Source organism: Arabidopsis thaliana (genome assembly GCF_000001735.4).
Source record: "Arabidopsis thaliana chromosome 1 sequence".
In the NCBI taxonomy this organism is placed as follows: Eukaryota; Viridiplantae; Streptophyta; class Magnoliopsida; order Brassicales; family Brassicaceae; genus Arabidopsis; species Arabidopsis thaliana.
Genome location: NC_003070.9, coordinates 3962920 through 3979512, shown reverse-complemented (window position 1 = coordinate 3979512; position 16593 = coordinate 3962920). Strand labels below are relative to the sequence as shown.

At 37.6% G+C, this 16593-nt stretch overlaps 7 protein-coding genes and 2 long non-coding RNA genes across 10 annotated transcripts; 6 read left to right on the top strand and 3 right to left on the bottom strand.

Moving 5' to 3' along the window:
* The first annotated feature begins 275 nt into the window (after window positions 1-275).
* On the top strand, window positions 276-2674 carry AT1G11780 (oxidoreductase, 2OG-Fe(II) oxygenase family protein). The gene is made up of 7 exons (NM_101050.4): window positions 276-442; window positions 522-670; window positions 751-1064; window positions 1152-1290; window positions 1377-1443; window positions 1528-1649; window positions 1760-2674. Exons 1-7 carry the CDS (start codon window positions 336-338, stop codon window positions 1897-1899), a joined length of 1038 nt encoding a protein of 345 aa, NP_172643.1. The 5' UTR covers window positions 276-335; the 3' UTR covers window positions 1900-2674.
* On the bottom strand, window positions 2134-3906 carry AT1G11770 (FAD-binding Berberine family protein; the record flags this gene model as incomplete). The annotated part of the gene is made up of 1 exon (NM_101049.3): window positions 2134-3834. One exon carries the CDS (start codon window positions 3832-3834, stop codon window positions 2224-2226), a length of 1611 nt encoding a protein of 536 aa, NP_172642.3. The 3' UTR covers window positions 2134-2223.
* AT1G04887 lies at window positions 2258-3566 on the top strand. The gene has a single exon (NR_138794.1). It is a non-coding gene; the product is annotated as an other RNA (long non-coding RNA).
* A 1012-nt stretch (window positions 3907-4918) lies between the features above and the next one.
* Window positions 4919-5639, bottom strand: AT1G11765 (Plant self-incompatibility protein S1 family). Its single transcript, NM_179311.6, has one exon. It carries the CDS (start codon window positions 5603-5605, stop codon window positions 5192-5194), a length of 414 nt encoding a protein of 137 aa, NP_849642.1. The 5' UTR covers window positions 5606-5639; the 3' UTR covers window positions 4919-5191.
* A 579-nt stretch (window positions 5640-6218) lies between these two features.
* MED32 (mediator of RNA polymerase II transcription subunit-like protein) lies at window positions 6219-7527 on the top strand. Its single transcript, NM_101048.4, has 2 exons — window positions 6219-6271; window positions 6680-7527. Exon 2 carries the CDS (start codon window positions 6702-6704, stop codon window positions 7155-7157), a length of 456 nt encoding a protein of 151 aa, NP_172641.2. The 5' UTR covers window positions 6219-6271; window positions 6680-6701; the 3' UTR covers window positions 7158-7527.
* A 74-nt stretch (window positions 7528-7601) lies between these two features.
* LEW1 (Undecaprenyl pyrophosphate synthetase family protein) lies at window positions 7602-9832 on the top strand. The gene is made up of 8 exons (NM_001084049.2): window positions 7602-7928; window positions 8021-8072; window positions 8230-8500; window positions 8570-8631; window positions 8762-8957; window positions 9038-9134; window positions 9223-9305; window positions 9519-9832. Exons 2-8 carry the CDS (start codon window positions 8025-8027, stop codon window positions 9524-9526), a joined length of 765 nt encoding a protein of 254 aa, NP_001077518.1. The 5' UTR covers window positions 7602-7928; window positions 8021-8024; the 3' UTR covers window positions 9527-9832.
* On the bottom strand, window positions 9636-12037 carry CLPP6 (CLP protease proteolytic subunit 6). Of its 2 annotated transcripts, NM_001198037.1 has the most exons (10): window positions 11810-12030; window positions 11666-11727; window positions 11452-11506; window positions 11328-11381; window positions 10965-11166; window positions 10816-10881; window positions 10589-10729; window positions 10432-10485; window positions 10213-10305; window positions 9636-10025 (listed from the first exon to the last, which is right to left on the bottom strand). In NM_001198037.1, exons 1-10 carry the CDS (start codon window positions 11902-11904, stop codon window positions 9978-9980), a joined length of 870 nt encoding a protein of 289 aa, NP_001184966.1. In that variant the 5' UTR covers window positions 11905-12030; the 3' UTR covers window positions 9636-9977. The 2 variants fall into 2 exon arrangements, with proteins under 2 accessions (NP_001184966.1, NP_563893.1); NM_101047.3 differs by lacking the exon at window positions 11328-11381 and having other exon boundaries at window positions 9659-10025; window positions 11810-12037.
* AT1G04883 lies at window positions 11275-11554 on the top strand. Its single transcript, NR_138793.1, has one exon. It is a non-coding gene; the product is annotated as an other RNA (long non-coding RNA).
* Window positions 12038-12662: 625 nt separating the features above from the next.
* On the top strand, window positions 12663-16459 carry AT1G11740 (ankyrin repeat family protein). The gene is made up of 4 exons (NM_101046.3): window positions 12663-13954; window positions 14303-14633; window positions 15791-15881; window positions 15950-16459. Exons 1-4 carry the CDS (start codon window positions 12689-12691, stop codon window positions 16194-16196), a joined length of 1935 nt encoding a protein of 644 aa, NP_172639.2. The 5' UTR covers window positions 12663-12688; the 3' UTR covers window positions 16197-16459.
* Window positions 16460-16593: the final 134 nt, after the last annotated feature.

Below are 16593 nucleotides of genomic sequence, written 5' to 3'. Positions count from 1 at the left end.
GTGTTTTTGCATCCTTAGAATTAATTAATACCATTGACATTTAATTTTATCAGTTTTTAGATGAAAGTGTTACACCTTAGATTTTTCTTTTATTTTTTTGTAAACTTTCCAACTCTGATTATGTCCAATGGCCAAAAACTAGAAATGCAGGGTTCAAATGTTCAATTTTTCAAAATAAATTATTGGTCTATTTATACACAAAAAGGTATTATAGGTCTAAAAAAGAATTTAGGAAAGACTAGTGATTTTTATTGCAAATAAAAGAAAATAAAAAAATAAACTCGGGTTGGTTGCTCCCCCAGCCGGAGAATAATCGTCGACTGGTGAAGAAGAAGATGTACGAATCGGCGAACGTCTCCGACGACGCAGATCGTACGGCTTTCCGGCGAGCAGAGAAAAAATACAAACTTTACTATGAACAGGATTCTAAGTTCTCTAGAAAGTAAGCCAATTTTTTATCTTCTCTCCACTTGCGTTTGTTTGAATCCTTCCACTTATAATCAATCACTTGGAACTCGCAGGAAGAAGCTACCAAAACCAATTGATTTGTCTGAGTTACTTGATTTCAATTTGATTTCACAAAATTTCAACAATGACGGTGTTTTGCCAGACGGAATTAGGGTTTCGAAAGTTGATTCTTCTCCTGTGTTCTGCATCGATAATCGCCCTGGTAAGTTAAAATCCCCAACTTTCAATCATCTGTGTTAAATTAGAATCCAAGAGCTCAGCTTTTGAACTATTATTATACAGGTTTTTACTTTATACCTGATGCATTGAGTTTAAAGGAGCAATGTAAATGGATTAAAGAGAGCTTGACGAGTTTTCCGCAGCCTCCGAATAGAACAAACCACAATGCAATTTACGGTCCTATTGATGATTTGTTTGATTCAGCTAAAGAAAACAAGGTATTGGTTCAGGATGATCTTACCAACAACAAGTGGAAGTTCTATGAAGAAGTAGATATTGAAAAAGCAACACGAAGTAGTTGCAAATCAGTTTCAGCTTCAGTTCTTTTGAGGAAGCTTCGATGGAGCACTCTCGGTTTACAGTTCGATTGGTCCAAGGTTGAATCTTTAACATCTTTTGATGAGTTTTAGTAACCTATTGCAATGAATCTATAATGAGTGCTGATTCTTTCGGCTTTTTTTCAGCGTAACTATGATGTTTCTCTCCCTCATAACAACATCCCTGACGCACTCTGTCAACTAGCTAAGACACATGCCGCCATTGCAATGCCTGACGGAGAGGAATTTCGTCCAGAGGGGGCTATTGTAAACTATTTTGGCATAGGTAGAGTTTACCTTAAATTTTGTATTTTCTTGCTTTGGAAAGCCTTAAGATGTTGAACTCTGAAAGCCTTTTAACTCATTCTATAGGTGATACCCTTGGAGGCCACCTTGATGATATGGAAGCTGACTGGAGTAAACCCATAGTAAGCATGAGGTATATCTCGTTGCCTTCTGTTTTTGCTAAACGTAAGACCGTATGATGATGTACAATAGAGTAACTGTATGTCCTCTTACGTAGCTTGGGATGTAAAGCTATTTTCCTCTTAGGCGGAAAATCAAAAGACGATCCTCCTCATGCTATGTATCTCAGAAGTGGAGATGTTGTACTAATGGCTGGAGAAGCCAGAGAATGCTTTCACGGTAATCTGCTTCACTTTCAATTGGATGGTTACTCTTTCGAAGTCTCTAATTGACTAATTGAGACAGCTAATTAACAGATTGGTTTGCTATAATATCTGTTGTTGTTGCAGGTATACCCCGTATCTTTACGGGTGAAGAAAATGCGGATATTGGTGCACTTGAATCAGAATTGTCCCATGAGAGTGGACATTTTTTCGCAGAGTATATCAAAACTTCGAGGATCAACATAAACATCAGGCAAGTTTTCTGAATTGCCTGAATTCTCCTGCTTTCGAGCAAAAAAATTTGTATTACTAGTCGCATCGAGCCAGAAGATTTGAGAAGCAGCAACTACTTCTTTCGCACTTTCTTGGTTTCTTATGTTCTTATTGTCATAGAATCTCTTTATCATGTAAGATATGACCGGAACTCGAGTACAATAGCAGATCAATTTCTGCTGAAATTTTGAGGTTTTAGGCCATTTTTAAAAAGAATTGTATAATTACAAAAAGGAAATATCATTTTTCAGATAGCATACATATTTTACATTGTGGTTAAGGAAATCAAAGGGAACCAAGTAAGGTGACTACACAAACTAACGCCTAGCTGGCTTGCCAGGCAAGGTAGGTATACTCTGTTCGTCTCTGAAGAAATTTTGCGGATCCACAGCAGTTTTCACTTTCACCAACCGATCAAAATTTTCACCGAAATACATCCTCCCGAAAACCTCTGCTACTCTGTAACTGTTTGGGCCAGGGGTATTAACTCCAATATCCAGATCCCTGTAATTGATATAAGTGTGTCTAGGGTTCTTGGTCACAAAAGGAGCCATGTAGCTATAAAAGCTTTTCGCCTTCTGCAAGAAACTGGTTTCCGCTTCGGTTCCCGGATCTTTCCAGTTCATCGAATGCTGGATTTTGTAAAGCTTCTTCCTATGTGGGAATGGTGTCTTCGTTGTAGCCACCGTACTCATTATCCCTCCGTAAGGATTAAACACTAACCCTATCTTCCCAACTTCAATCATTTTCTTGAACAAGAAATCTAAACCATCTTTAGTGATCTCTTTCTCAACGAAATCAGATTTCCTTTTCCCGAAAGTCGCCATATCAGGGTTTCGGTCCAGTAGAATCTCCGGTTTAATCTGCGTAGCGTTATCGTTGTTTGCCCACCACATCACCGACTGTATCCAAGTCATCTCCGTGCAGTTCTCCTTCTTCAAACCAAGCTCCGGGAATTCTTTGGTTAGCATAGACATAACAGTGTTTTGGTCCCCCAAGAAGAGAGCCACAACCGATGCTCGAACCGTTTGCATTTTATTCCTAGTCACCGGCTGCAACAATAGCCTCATGAATAGACCTGGATCGGTCTTGGGTGCAACAAATTGCCATTTATGAACCATTTCAGTAGCATTTTCGACTAAGTTTTTCTCTACTCTGAAAACGGTTACGGTCGGTGGAACAGGGACGAGTTTGATCTTGAAAGCTAGGATAACACCGAAGCTAGCACCGCCTCCACCGTTAATGGCCCAAAACATGTCTTCTCCCATTCCTTTCCGATCAAGAACCTGTCCATTAACATCAACGATTTTGGCGTCGGTGACGTAATCAACGGAGAGTCCGTATTTTCGGATCATGTTTCCGTAGCCACCACCGCTAATGTGACCTCCGGCTCCAACCGTGGGACAAACTCCGGCGGGGAATCCATGACTTTTGGTTTTTTCCCAAATCCTGTAGTAAACTTCACCGAGTGTTGCACCGGCACCGACCCATGCAGACTCTGTGGCGGGGTCGACGGTGATGTTACGGAGATTTGACATGTCGAGGACGAAGAAAGGAACGTGAGAGATGTAGGAAACACCTTCGTAGTCATGACCACCGCTTCGAGTTTTCAGTTGGATGTTTAGCGATTTCGTGCAGATGACGGCAGCTTGGACGTGACTCTCGGAACGCGCCGCGATTACGATCGCGGGTTTCGGAGTCGCTGTGGTGTTGAAACGCGCGTTACGGATGTAAGCGCGTAAGACGGGGGTGAAAGCGGCAGCGGTTTTTGGTAAAACGACGTCGGCTAATGAGTTAGGAGGAGCTTTTGTTTGGTTTGTGAAACATTGGAGAAAGTTTTGGTAGATTGTTTCAGGCGGAGGTTCGACGGCAAGAGAAGTAGAGATGAAGGAGGAGATTAAGAAGAGAATTAAACAAAAGATCTTCATTTTTTTTTTTTTGATTGGATTCTATTTGGTGTTTTCTGTAGTATAAATAGTTACATGTAGTCTTTAAATTTCTGTTGTGATTCTTATCGTTGGCCATTTTTAGGATTTGTTGTATTGGTCAAGGTTTCTCCTGTTTTTTTTTTTTTTAATGGTTTAATTGCTCAAGATTTTAATATAGTCAAGTTAACTATAGAAAGATCACAAGTTTCAGAAGTCAAGTTAACTTTAGAGATTTTAATATAGTCAAGTTAACTATAGAAAGAACACAATTTGTTTGAAGGCATTGTGAGAAAGATAAATTTTTAGAGGTATTGGATTAGGTTGTTTTGGGAAGAGAATAACATGTCTTTCAACCTTTATCTTCCTTTTTTTTGAGGGATCAGTTATTTTTGTTTTCATATTAGAACTTGAGATATTAATGTTCTATAAAACGGTGAATAAAAGACCAAAAATGTTTTATACTACAAAACAAAATTATTTTTGATTCAATCTAGAGAATGAAAAAAAAGAGTTACGACCATGACAAGTTATTTGTTATTCAAAATAAATTTTGTTGAAAATAATTTAATGTTCAGAATATTTGTTCTAAAATACATTTAGAATAACAAATCTTGAAGCGATTTTACACTTCGTTCTAATGACATTAACAAACTGAAAAGATATACAAATATAACGTTTAGCAATCTTTTTACAAAAACATAAGGTTATACTTTTCAGCTAATAAGAGTAGAAGTTATTGTAATGATTTGAGAACAACATGTATTTTCGTGATGCTACTAAATTAATATGTTTTGAGAGTTTATGAATTTTGAGAGTAGTGTTGTTATATGGGATCTGAAGCATCCAACATAGCGAAACATCATTCGTTCCATTTTTTTCGGTGGCATTCTTTCGAATTTGCGTCGAGTGTCACTTTTCTATCTACATAAACCAAAATTCTAGGCACTGAATGTCAAAAAAAAAAAAAAAAAAATCTAGGCACTATAATAAATGCAAGGAGGATGTATAGCTGATATATGATCTTACAAACAAAAACACTTCGAACAAAGGCGAGAACAAGTAATTAAGCAATGTCAAGAGCTTGTGGCGCAAACGTAATGTTTTTTTAATAATGGCATGTTATTTTTTGTTCTTGACGAATTCCTTAAATTGACATGAGGATAACATGCACATAAACAAATTGTCCTTCTTTGAATCATTCTGAAACTTCTCCCTTACACTTTTCTTTGAATGTAAAGAGTGATTCTTACATGAAAACAAAGAGTAATAATAATACTTTACAACTATATCAAATCAAAGATTTGAATAAGCATTTTATAAATATTGGATAAACATAGGAGAGTTTTATCCAACATCCCTAATTCCAATCATACATCTTCCGCATACGGTGTATCAAAGTACTGTGATAGATCCCATCTTCTTGAGCAACATAATTATACGAGCCACCATGAGGCATTCTCTTGTCTTGAACATATGCGTCAAACTTCTTTTGTACCTTGTAATCAGCTCCTTTATACATTGTACACCAGAAAAGTGTTTCTCCCATAACGTCATCGTGGAAACTAAAACCCCAATCTTCTCCAGGTTTCATATATCTTTCACGAACATCATTGTCCCCAGATTTACAACGTACCTTGAGCCATTTGTTGTGAGAAAGACTGTTCCTGAATAACAACGACGTCTTTTTTCCTTTAAATGGATTCGAATGGCCATATGCATTGCTAATCATGCATAGGGCAAAGACAACTAGAAAGATTGAAGTATTTTTCATTTTTTCTTTCTAGATGCTTAGAGGTTTTGTCATCGGAGTAATTTTTTATTTACGGTATTGTATATATAGACATATATGTATGCTATTTTTGAATTTACGTTCTTATTATATATTGCTCTCTTATTATTAGTATTTTCTATTAATGATTTGCGGTATCAAATCGTTTCAAACACAACAATAGATATGGATGGTTGAGTGGAGAACAATATATGGATTTAGATCTTTGAGTAAATATTTCCAAAGAACATTTGTTTTCAACACGGACAGTAATTTGACGTGATACATTTACCAAATACTACCTATTATATTCTGCCAATTCGTTACAAACAGATAAATAATTCGATTAGTATATACATATCTATCGTTTAATTGTGATAACTTTATTATTATATTAACACTAAAGTTGATTAAAATCGTCTTGATTTCGATTAGATGTTTTATTTTATAACATTAAACACACATATTTAAAAGATGAGAAATTAAATTGTATGTATATGGAATTTTAACATTAAAAAAAAAATCCAAATGACCAATCCGGTTTATGTCGGTCCGGTTTGTATTAACCAATCTTAATTTCAATTTTTACCATATAAACCTAACCAGACTATTACAATGAAGAAGAAGAAGAAAGAAAGTGACACAAATCGGACTCTCCGTTCATCGCCGGTAAGTTTCTCCTCTTTATCTCCGGCGGTTTTGGGCTGATTTTTTTAGATTCTGTCTAAAACTGCTCTAATGATTCAATTCCTTCACGAGTTTACGGATTCTATGCCGTGAATTTGAACCCTAGGTTTGCGAAAGCAATCGCGAGTTTTGCAATTTCGTTAAATTTCTGTCTCAAAGATGTAATCTTTTTGATCATTTAGCTTCCATTGCTACCGTAGCATCTTATTCTTTCCCTGAGGTTTTGAGTTCTCTCATTCTATGTGTAGCGTTAACGAGAACGAATTAAGATTTTTTGAGGTTTTTAGGGTTTCTTATTTCCAGATACTTTTGCTGGGATCTTACTTGATTCCTTTTGCAGTTTTTTCTTGTTTAACTTGAAATCTCATGATTGATACTTGGTTTGAGCAGTTATTTGAAGGGGAGGGATCAAATGGATAACATTGTGGACTCATTGAACAAAGCTTATGAGAAGTTTGTTCTTGCTTCAGCTGGTGTTCTTGAGTCTAAAGAGAGTGCAGGTGGACAAAAAGCTTTGCTCACTGATACTGCGTTGGAGAATTTCAAGGAGAAATGGGAACTGTTCCGTGTGGCTTGTGATCAAGCAGAGGAGTTTGTGGAGTCAGTTAAGCAGAGAATTGGATCTGAGTGTTTAGTTGATGAGGCTACTGGTTTAACTACTACTGCAGCAGGTGGCCAAGCACCAGCAGCGGTGACTGGTGCTGCGACTAGTCTCCCTCCCATTAGTGCAGTAAGGCTTGAACAGATGAGTAGAGCGGTTCGATGGCTTGTTCTTGAGCTGCAACGTGGCTCTGGTGTAGCTCCTGGTTCTGTTCATTCATCCTCTACCGGGTTTGATTCTAGATTCTCTGAAGACTCGACTCAATAGCGTGCCTAGTTAGTGTTAAGTTCGACAACCGCAGCTCCATAACTCTCGAGTCAGTCGTTGTGATGGGAAGAGTGGCCTAATCAGTGTTATGTTCTGTTATTTCATGGGATTGAGCCAAGCTAGAAGCAACACTGGGGGTATCATTTAGGACTTATGACTCTTACTAAATATTGGGCTTTTTATTCTGAATCTCAAGTAAAGAAGCTGTTCTTTTTTTGTGTGATTCTTCATATGTTATTATGTTTCTGTTGTTTCAAAAAGAATACTAATTTTGATCTTGTACATGATGTGTTTTTGGTTTTGTATTAACCATGATTATCAAGAGTTTAAAAATGTAAACGAACTAGTATAATTTTGAGTTTTGATTACCTCACGTTCACAGCAAAATCGTGATAAACGTAACAAAAACATGAACACTCACAACAAAACCGTGACAAGAAAAGTTAGAAACACACTTAAGACTTAAGTTATAGGGTTTGAACCCGAGACGTCTCACACTCCTCTCAGATAACAGAGTTAGTTTCGCAAACTAGAGTGATTTTTTGCTAAGGTTTAAGCAAACGAATCGCCAAAACCAGGATACAGAGGCTAATAAGATCATCTTCAAAAGTGTCTCACTTTTTCTAACCTCGCCTCCAAAGATTCTTCCTTTTCCGATTCCGATGAAAAGGAATTTTGGGTTTTAGGAAAGTTCGATTGGTTGGTTTGGAAACATCTCCCTAACACACGCAGCAAACACCTTCGTTGTTTACGGAGACAGTCACTTTTTGTGTACGTCTCTCTTCTCTTTGTTAATTCTGATTTCTGACAACCCTTTTGTTCAAATTTCTTCTGATTCTGTTGTGTGTTTTCTGATTTTTCAGATATATGGATTCGAATCAATCGATGCGGCTCCTCAGTGCTTGGATTGGTCAAGTGAGATTTTTTTTTGTATTCCTTGATCATTGACAGGCTTTAGCTCATTAATGCTTCAACAAGGCCTATGGAATTAAGTGTTTAAGAACAATTTGGTGTTGCCAATTTGAGTCTTCAAGCCATAACTTTGTTTCTGTTGAATTTTTGTATTCCACAGATTGGTGATCTTGGTCTTAATTTGCTATGGCGTTTTATACACATTGTTGTGAGCTTATGGTACATTGTCTCTGGCATATTTGAGGCAATAGAAAGCTATGCCATAACGTTAGGATTGAATAAAAAGTACGGTTCCATCGATCTTGAGAAACTCCGGTGTCTAGCTGTTGTAGTGGACATCGAAGCAGCTCAAGATGTTGCCAATGTTGTTGAGCTTTTGCAATGGCTAACCACCATTGGGGTTAAACAAGTTGGTCTATTTGACTCTCAAGGTACATGCTTTAGCTACTTATCTCGTTTTTTCACGTTCATTAAATGATTGCTGATGTTGGCTTCTTTAGGTTTATTGAAGAAATCCAAGGATTTGATCCTTGAAACCGTTCCAGGTTCCATGTTGTTAGAGGTATATTAATCTCATACCTTTCATTTAGTTTGCTGCTTTACTTGTGAATCAAATCTTTAGCTTATGTTGTTAGTTATGTAGCTCATGATATAAACTTTACCTTGTCAATGTTTTTGTTTTTCTTTCCCAGGAGATTGAAAAGGATGTTGCGCCTGACGGAAAGCGCATTGCATTAGAATTCATTTCATCTTCAGACAATAAAGAAGCTGTTATGAAAGCAGCCAACATACTTCTTCAGAGATACTTGAAATCCAGCCATCCTGAGGACGACAAAGGGGAAGACTTTTTTACAGAGTCTCATTTGAATGACGCATTAAGAGTTGTTGGTTTGTGTTGACTCTCTCATATTGGATTCAAGTCATTATTAAGTTTATTTCCAAGAATCTGATCATCAATACTATGGCAGGTGAGAATGTGCATGTACCCGATCTGTTACTGGTTTATGGACCTATAAGGAGCCACCTCGGTTTCCCTGCTTGGAGACTTCGATACACTGAGATAGTGTACGTGCTTTTAACTCTTTTTCTCTTATATCTTTAGAGCTAAATCTCATAGAGTTTGTCTTTTTTCTCGGTATTTGTTTGTTGATAGACATATGGGAACTTTGAAGTATATGAGATATGGTTCCCTTTTGAAGGCAATTCACAAGTTCACAGGAGTCCACCAAAACTATGGTAAGTCTCTCATCTCCCACTACTTTATATGCTCTTCTCACACACACAGTTTAGATACTAAAGTTTCTACCTCTGAGCTGGACTGAGTCACCTTTTTGCCTTTTGAGTCTCAAATCTTTACTCCAAATGTTTCCACCTATGAATTTGATTGAGCCACCCACCCCTAATTATTTTATGTTGCTTGACTGGGATGGTTCTGGTTGTTCTTGACAGGAACTTAACGGTGACTAGAGAGCAGAGTTTCAGAGATCGATTTTTGGTTTGTGATTCACATATTTGCAATGAATTCTAAAGGAGAGATTATTGGAGAGCTTTTGAGTCAGTGCAGCCACTACTGTTCCCAATTTCCGGCAATTCTATGTACCAAAGCAACATATGCATTGGCATTGTATAGGATTAAGTAGTAACAAGCTGGACCTAACCAATCCGGTTTTTCCATAAAGTTCCGGTTTGCTTGGTTATCGTGTGTAAACAAAAATAGAACACAACTTTCAGATTTTTCAGTAAAAAAATAAACAGTTTAGTTTTCTCATTCTGTTTAGTAGACAATAAAACCAAGAAAACCAAACTGATTTATGCACAAATATCAGTTACAACCGTTCATATTCAAATGAAAATGGAAGCTTTGAACATTGCAATGAGCTGTTGTTGTGCATTGTCCTGTATGCTGCTTCAGTATTCTGTTTCCAATAGACCATCAATGAGCCCGAACTCAAGCGCCTGCATAAAAAATAACCAAGAAAATATCATATGCAGAATTCAACATCGTTACAGAATGATCATGAGGAACATAAGAAAGACAAAGTCCACGAGATATGGCGAGACCTCTTAATTCCTAACTATCAGTGAGCCATGTCTCGTTGAAAAGGAATTCGCGTTAATGTTTCAGATACCAGAGGCAAATTACCTCAGATGCTGATAAGAAACGATCTCTTTCAGTGTATTGCTGCACTTTCTCCAGAGGTTGTCCAGTGAAAGCTGCATACATCCTGTCAATTTTCTGCATGTACAACCAAAGAGATCAATCAGTCAAAGGTTCAAGTTTTGGCTCCAAAAACTCGATCTTCCATATTCTTAAAGCAAGAAGCATGAGAATAAAGAGAGAGAAAGAGAGAGAGAGACTTACTTGTCGGGCTTCGATGGCTTCATTGACCTGTCTCCTCACGTCCTCTACATGTCCCTGCAAAATTATGTTAGCATGAAATCAATGAAGTTCATATGCATATAAGATTTCCAACGAGAATGGTATATTGGTATTGACAAGGAGAATTCAAGAGCCATACTCCGCATCCAGTTTGTGGTTGATGTATCATGACACGAGTATTTGGCATTGCATAGCGCATTCCTTTTTCACCTCCAGCAAGAAGAAGTGCTCCTTGGCTTGCAGCTACTCCAAACGCCACTGTTCCAACTTTAGGCTTTATCTGAAGATCATTTTCAAGAAAATTCAATAGGTTAATATATCACAGTTTCTAGGAGATGAAAACGTTACTAGGAAAAGAAAACCTACCCAAGACATACAGTCATAAATTGCTAGGACGGAGTAAGTACTGCCACCGGGACAATTCAAGTACATCTGAAACAAGGATTACTTCCAAGTAAATATGAGACTTTACAGAATTGAAAAATGATTGGGAAAACAATGAGCTTTCAGCTAACCAGGATGTCGGATTTATCATCAATAGATGCAAGGGTTACAAGCTGAGATATGACTCGCTGAGCAACCTGTGCGTTAATTGGTTGCCCGATGAAGATTATGCGGTTACGGAATAACACAGAAGAGAGGTCTAAAGGTCCTCCAGGGGTCATCACTGAAGGCATTACTGGGGGGTTTCCCTTTTTCGCCTCTATCACTCCAAATCTAAAACATTGCAACATAGAAACAAAACCAGCTAAATACATTGAAATTAGAAAGGTTCAGCGATCTATCAACCAATTTACAACCGTATTGTCATCGGTTGACATTAGTACTAAGAACTCTAACAATCAATCCAGCTAAGAGAAACAGATAAAACTGGATACATAAAGTACACTGTTGACGACTTAAGAATGTTCAAGATAGGAAGAGGCAGTGAGCTATTGCAATTTCTATGGTGAGAACATAAAATGGACACATAATCAAGAGGCAAAACAGAAAAGAGCTGACCTTGGAGCCTTGTTGTCAATCTTTATTGGGGATCCAGAAACATTACTAGAAAGTCCTGAAAACATCAAACACAACCCAATCTCAGAAACGAATCAATCAATCCGGAAACTCTTCAGCATCAAAGAGCAGCAAGCAGCTTAATTCCAACATTTAAAAAAACCTAAAACCCAAATGCTTTAGAGCTAGTAGCAGCAAGCAAATGATTTAAAGTTACCAGCTTTCAGAGAATCTCCATATGGACTCTGTAGAGCAGAAACTATACGTCTTATAGGATTCCTACACAAATCAAAATTCATAAATTTAAGGTCAGCATAATCATTTGAGAGTGTGTGATTGCGTTTAGAAAAGTTAGTAGTACCTTTGATTGTGAGATAGAAAGGAAGTGGGTTTAGGGTTTCGAGTTCGAGAAGAGAAGGAAAGACCGAGAGGAGGTGAAATTGCTAAACCCGCCATTACCAGAGCTCAGCTTTCAGAGTTTTTCGGGTTCAGGCGTGGATAGATGACAGAGGACGGCAAGACTCAAGGTTACTGTTTGGCCACGAACTTTAAACCGAACCCAACCAAGGCAACAGCAACAGTGACACAGGTCCCAGAGACTCAGGTGCACTCAGAAGGTTTCAAACCAAATTATAAGCCCAAATCCATGATTCAATAAGCCCAAATTACAAACTTAATATTTTTAACATGATTCAAAATAGGCCCACTGTATCTGTTAATTTTGTAAAATTAGAGACGGTTTTGCATTTGTGAAAGGAAACAAAAAAAGAGAGGTTGTGCATGTTGTTCAAACTCTTAATTAGTCATTATGATTCATTAGTCATTGCTTGACCACAACACTTAATTCACATAGAATACATCACTTATACTTAATTAGCCTTTTTGCATTGACTGATTATTTTTTGATGCAAATATATTTCTGTTCCTCATATGAATCCCATTGCTTTATCTACAAATTCATGCACCATTTCTCTGTGCTTTTGAATTGTGAAAGGATCTTCTTTGAATTTGAATAACAATCTAAGGTTTAGTCATTTGTTGCCAAAACAAAGATCTAGGATACTCAATTTTAAAAGGAATTTAAACAATGGTCAAAACTGTGAACAAAAAGATTATGGAGTTTTAATTTTGTATTTACGTTGACTGTTGTCAGAGATAAATATGAAACATAAACTTTTTATTAAAAAGAAGTTATTCAACTCTCTCCTTTAGAGTTTTAATAACAGTCGCCGGGGAAAACATGGCAAGGTCTTCGCCGGCAAATATTCCGGCCACTACTATAGATGATTATGCTCACAGTCCCGTCCACTACGCCGTCGTTGTAGGAGATCACGCCGGTTTGACTCGTCTGGTTTCGTCTTTGCCTAAACTAACCGACCCGGAACAAATCCACACCGAGTCCGACTCAATGAGCCAAGAGCGAGTCGCGGAGAAAATCTCCACCGTCATCGACCGCCGTGACGTTCCCTTTGGAGAGACGCCTCTCCATTTAGCCGTACGTCTCGGCGACGTTTTCGCGGCAAAGACTATATCTTCCGCCGGTGCTGATATCACGCTCCAAAACGCCGCCGGGTGGAACTCCTTGCATGAGGCTTTGTGTCGTCGGAACTCAGAGATCACGGAGGCAATTCTCCGGGACCATCACCGTTCGGCGTGGTGCAAATGGAGACGGAGACTTCCTCATCTCATCGCCGTACTCAGCCGCATGAGAGATTTCTACATGGAGATATCATTTCACTTCGAGAGCTCCGTGATTCCATTCGTCGGAAAAATCGCTCCTTCCGATACTTACAAGATATGGAAACGCGGTGGAGATTTACGCGCCGATACTTCATTAGCCGGATTCGACGGTTTCAAGATACGCCGCGCCAATCAGAGCTTTCTCTTTCTTAGTGATGGAGATGAGTTTCTTGATGTGTCTCCTGGTACGTTGCTTGTGTTAAACAGAGACGATAAAACGATCTTGAACGCTTTCGAAAACGCTAAAGATCCGATTAGCGATAGCGATATAGCTGGCTTTTGTGGTCAATCTAGCTTGTACCGTCCGGGGATGGATGTTACTAAAGCAAAGCTCGTTGAGATTACGAATTGGCGACGGCAAGCGAAGATTGAAACTGTCGGAGAGTGGAAAGCTAAAGCTTACGATGTCGAAAACGTTAGTTTTAGTTTTAAATCAAGAAAAGTCGGAAAAGAGCAGGGTTTGCGTTTGGACGAGACTCGTCGGAGTGTGTCAGAACCGTTACGGCCGCAGAGGCGGGAGCAGAGGAGGAGATCGGTTTCTTTACCGGAAGCGGCGATTCTGGTGGCGAATTCTTCTGTGGGGCGGATCAAAGAAAAGGAGATTGTGAAGAGTTTGCGTCCTTCGGTTTGGTTAACGGATCAGTTTCCTTTGAAAACAGAGGAGTTGCTTCCGTTGCTTGATATTTTAGCCAACCATGTCAAGGCTGTTCGGAGAATGCGAGAGCTGCTTACCACCAAGTTCCCGGCGGGAACTTTTCCGGTCAAGGTAAGAAGGGGCATTCTTGGACATTACTCAAATTTATTTTAAGCGTTTTGCATGAGAAATTTTAAGTATCATGAACATTCTATCAGACGTGTCGTAATTTCATTGGTTGATGTTTAGAGTTGCACTAATGTGACATTCCTCATAAAGTCAGAGGAACAAAATGAATCGTTTACGATTTGGTTTAGGCTTTTAGGTTATCAAATTTATATGGTTTGGTTTGGTTCGGATTTGAGATTCGGTATTTTACTAACAGTAAAAGATTACAGTTTGTTGGGACGTAAAAAATCCAAAACCGGTTTAGATTTTGCTTTTTCACATCAATTTTTTTTCCATCTTTTTGGTATTTAGTTGTCCATACCGGTGATCCCAACAGTAAAAGTAGTCATGACATTCAGCAAGTTCGTGGCTCTTCCACCGTTGGATGAATTCTACACACCGCTCTCAAGTCCAAAACATCTATTAGCTGCAATGGAAGACCAACATGACGTGCACGATGATGAAAAATTAGATAGAAGAATCTCAAGTTCACGTCCATCGTTTTCAACGCCTTCTTGGTTGAGACTGAACATCAATGCCACCGGCAAGAGCTCACGGCGGCGTTTGGTGGATGAGGAACAAGTGGTGGATCCATTCACGATACCAACAGGGTATAAGTGGACTAGTAACTCAGATAATTCAGGTAATTGTAACATTAATTAGAGATCTATTGAGTCTACTAGAAGTCATTTAGATGTTGATAGTTCTGATCAATACATAGATAGGACAATTTCATGCACATTCTTTCAATCTTTCTAATCAAGGATAGATCCTCTATTTCCTTTTCAACATATTTCACTAAACTCCTTTTAAACAATAGAATACTACATTTCTCTACGCTTATCTTATTAATCTTTCCTAACTAGAAAGGAACACAAATACAAGTATTTCATCACATTTCATAACAATAATATGTCTCATGATGCTATTTTATTCATTTATTTTGTAGGTAAAAAGAAAATAACACTATCATGTGGATGCGCTAAAGTAAATTTTCCAAAAAGATAAATATCTTGGGACCATGCATACGTAGTTAGTAGTATGTGATAGTATTGTCATTGTGTTGTTGTTATTCGGATTTAAATTTGGCAAAATACATATTGTTGAGGAACAAAATATGGGGCGAGTGTTATAAGCCGATATTTTAAGCGTTAGACTTAGATCATTAACATATCTATGTGATTTATTTTTGTGTTTGTTGTAAAACAAAGTACTCGTCACTCATGAATAATTAATCTAAACATTTTACACAGATGATTTTGATGTCTATTAACCACAGTTTAGGGGCTACAAGTCCTTCGCTATTTTAACTTGTTTAGACGGTTTTGTAAATGCATATTTTATCATATATATCCGATCGATTTTTCATATAAAAATTGCGATATTTCCAGTGACTGGTGTTTGAGACATTTTGATACCCTAAACATTGATTTATGTTTAAACTTTACATTTCTTCCATGATTATAGAAAGTGGAATTAGGACTTTTAGAGTTATAAAAATAGAACAAGTTTTGTGGAGTAAATTATGGAACTACAAAATAAAAAATGATTTCGTATGATTAGGTTCTTCTTATGCGTTATAAATAAAGTTGAAAGATTCCAAAACAACGTTTGCTTTGCAAGTTGGAAACGAACTAACTTGAGTTGGCAAGTCCATTCCATGACAACCCAAAAATCATATTTAAACATTTTGTATCAAACAATAAAAGCTTTAGATAAAAAGACGACAAGCAAATAGGGAATATATAGTATAATTATATTACATTAAAAACAAAAGATTGACAACCCATCCACTATTAGTCTACATTCTCCACATTTCCACTTATCTTGCTCATCCAAAATCGGTCATTCTCTCTTTAGTCTTTACCAAGAAGAGCTCCAAGAATCAGAGGTATTTGTTTGTTTGGTCATGCTTATATATTCATAGATTATTCGATTTCAACTAATATGTTCTGATAGGTACATAAGATATTGGGATCATTATAAAATGGCGAGTGAAGCACCTAGTTGGGCGGATCAATGGGGGACCGGAGGAATTGGGGTGATGGCTGCGGAGGAGACAACTGACGGCAAAAAAGACGTCACCGGGAAAAAGTCCGGCAAGACCAAAGCAGGGATTAACAAAGCCAAGATTGTTGTATTTATTGGTGTCAATTGGATGAAGAATCTTGTGCAGAGGAAGAAGAAGGATTCTACTTCTTCATAGATATAAAACATGCTATTGCTTCTTCTATTTGAAATGTCACAATCTTCTATGCTATTATTATTCTTAATTCTTTTAAATGGTATCTTGGAGTTCCAATGGTGTGCATCCCACGAATGGATTGAAATTTTTTCAATGTTCACAATATAAAAATTGTCTGATGGATCCCGTATAATATCCCTATCCAAAGGAAGCAAAAGAATATAAAGTTGTATACTATATTACTGTTACTTATTGATTTTTCAGTGTTTTTGGGTACTTGTTTCAATTTTGTCTTCATATTATGTTATTAGTAATTAGCTATAGCATACATGTTACGAATGAGACATGTATCATGATAAGAAAATTAAAATGCGTAAGGAAAATTACAACCTTAACAGGATTAGACACATTCTCTTGG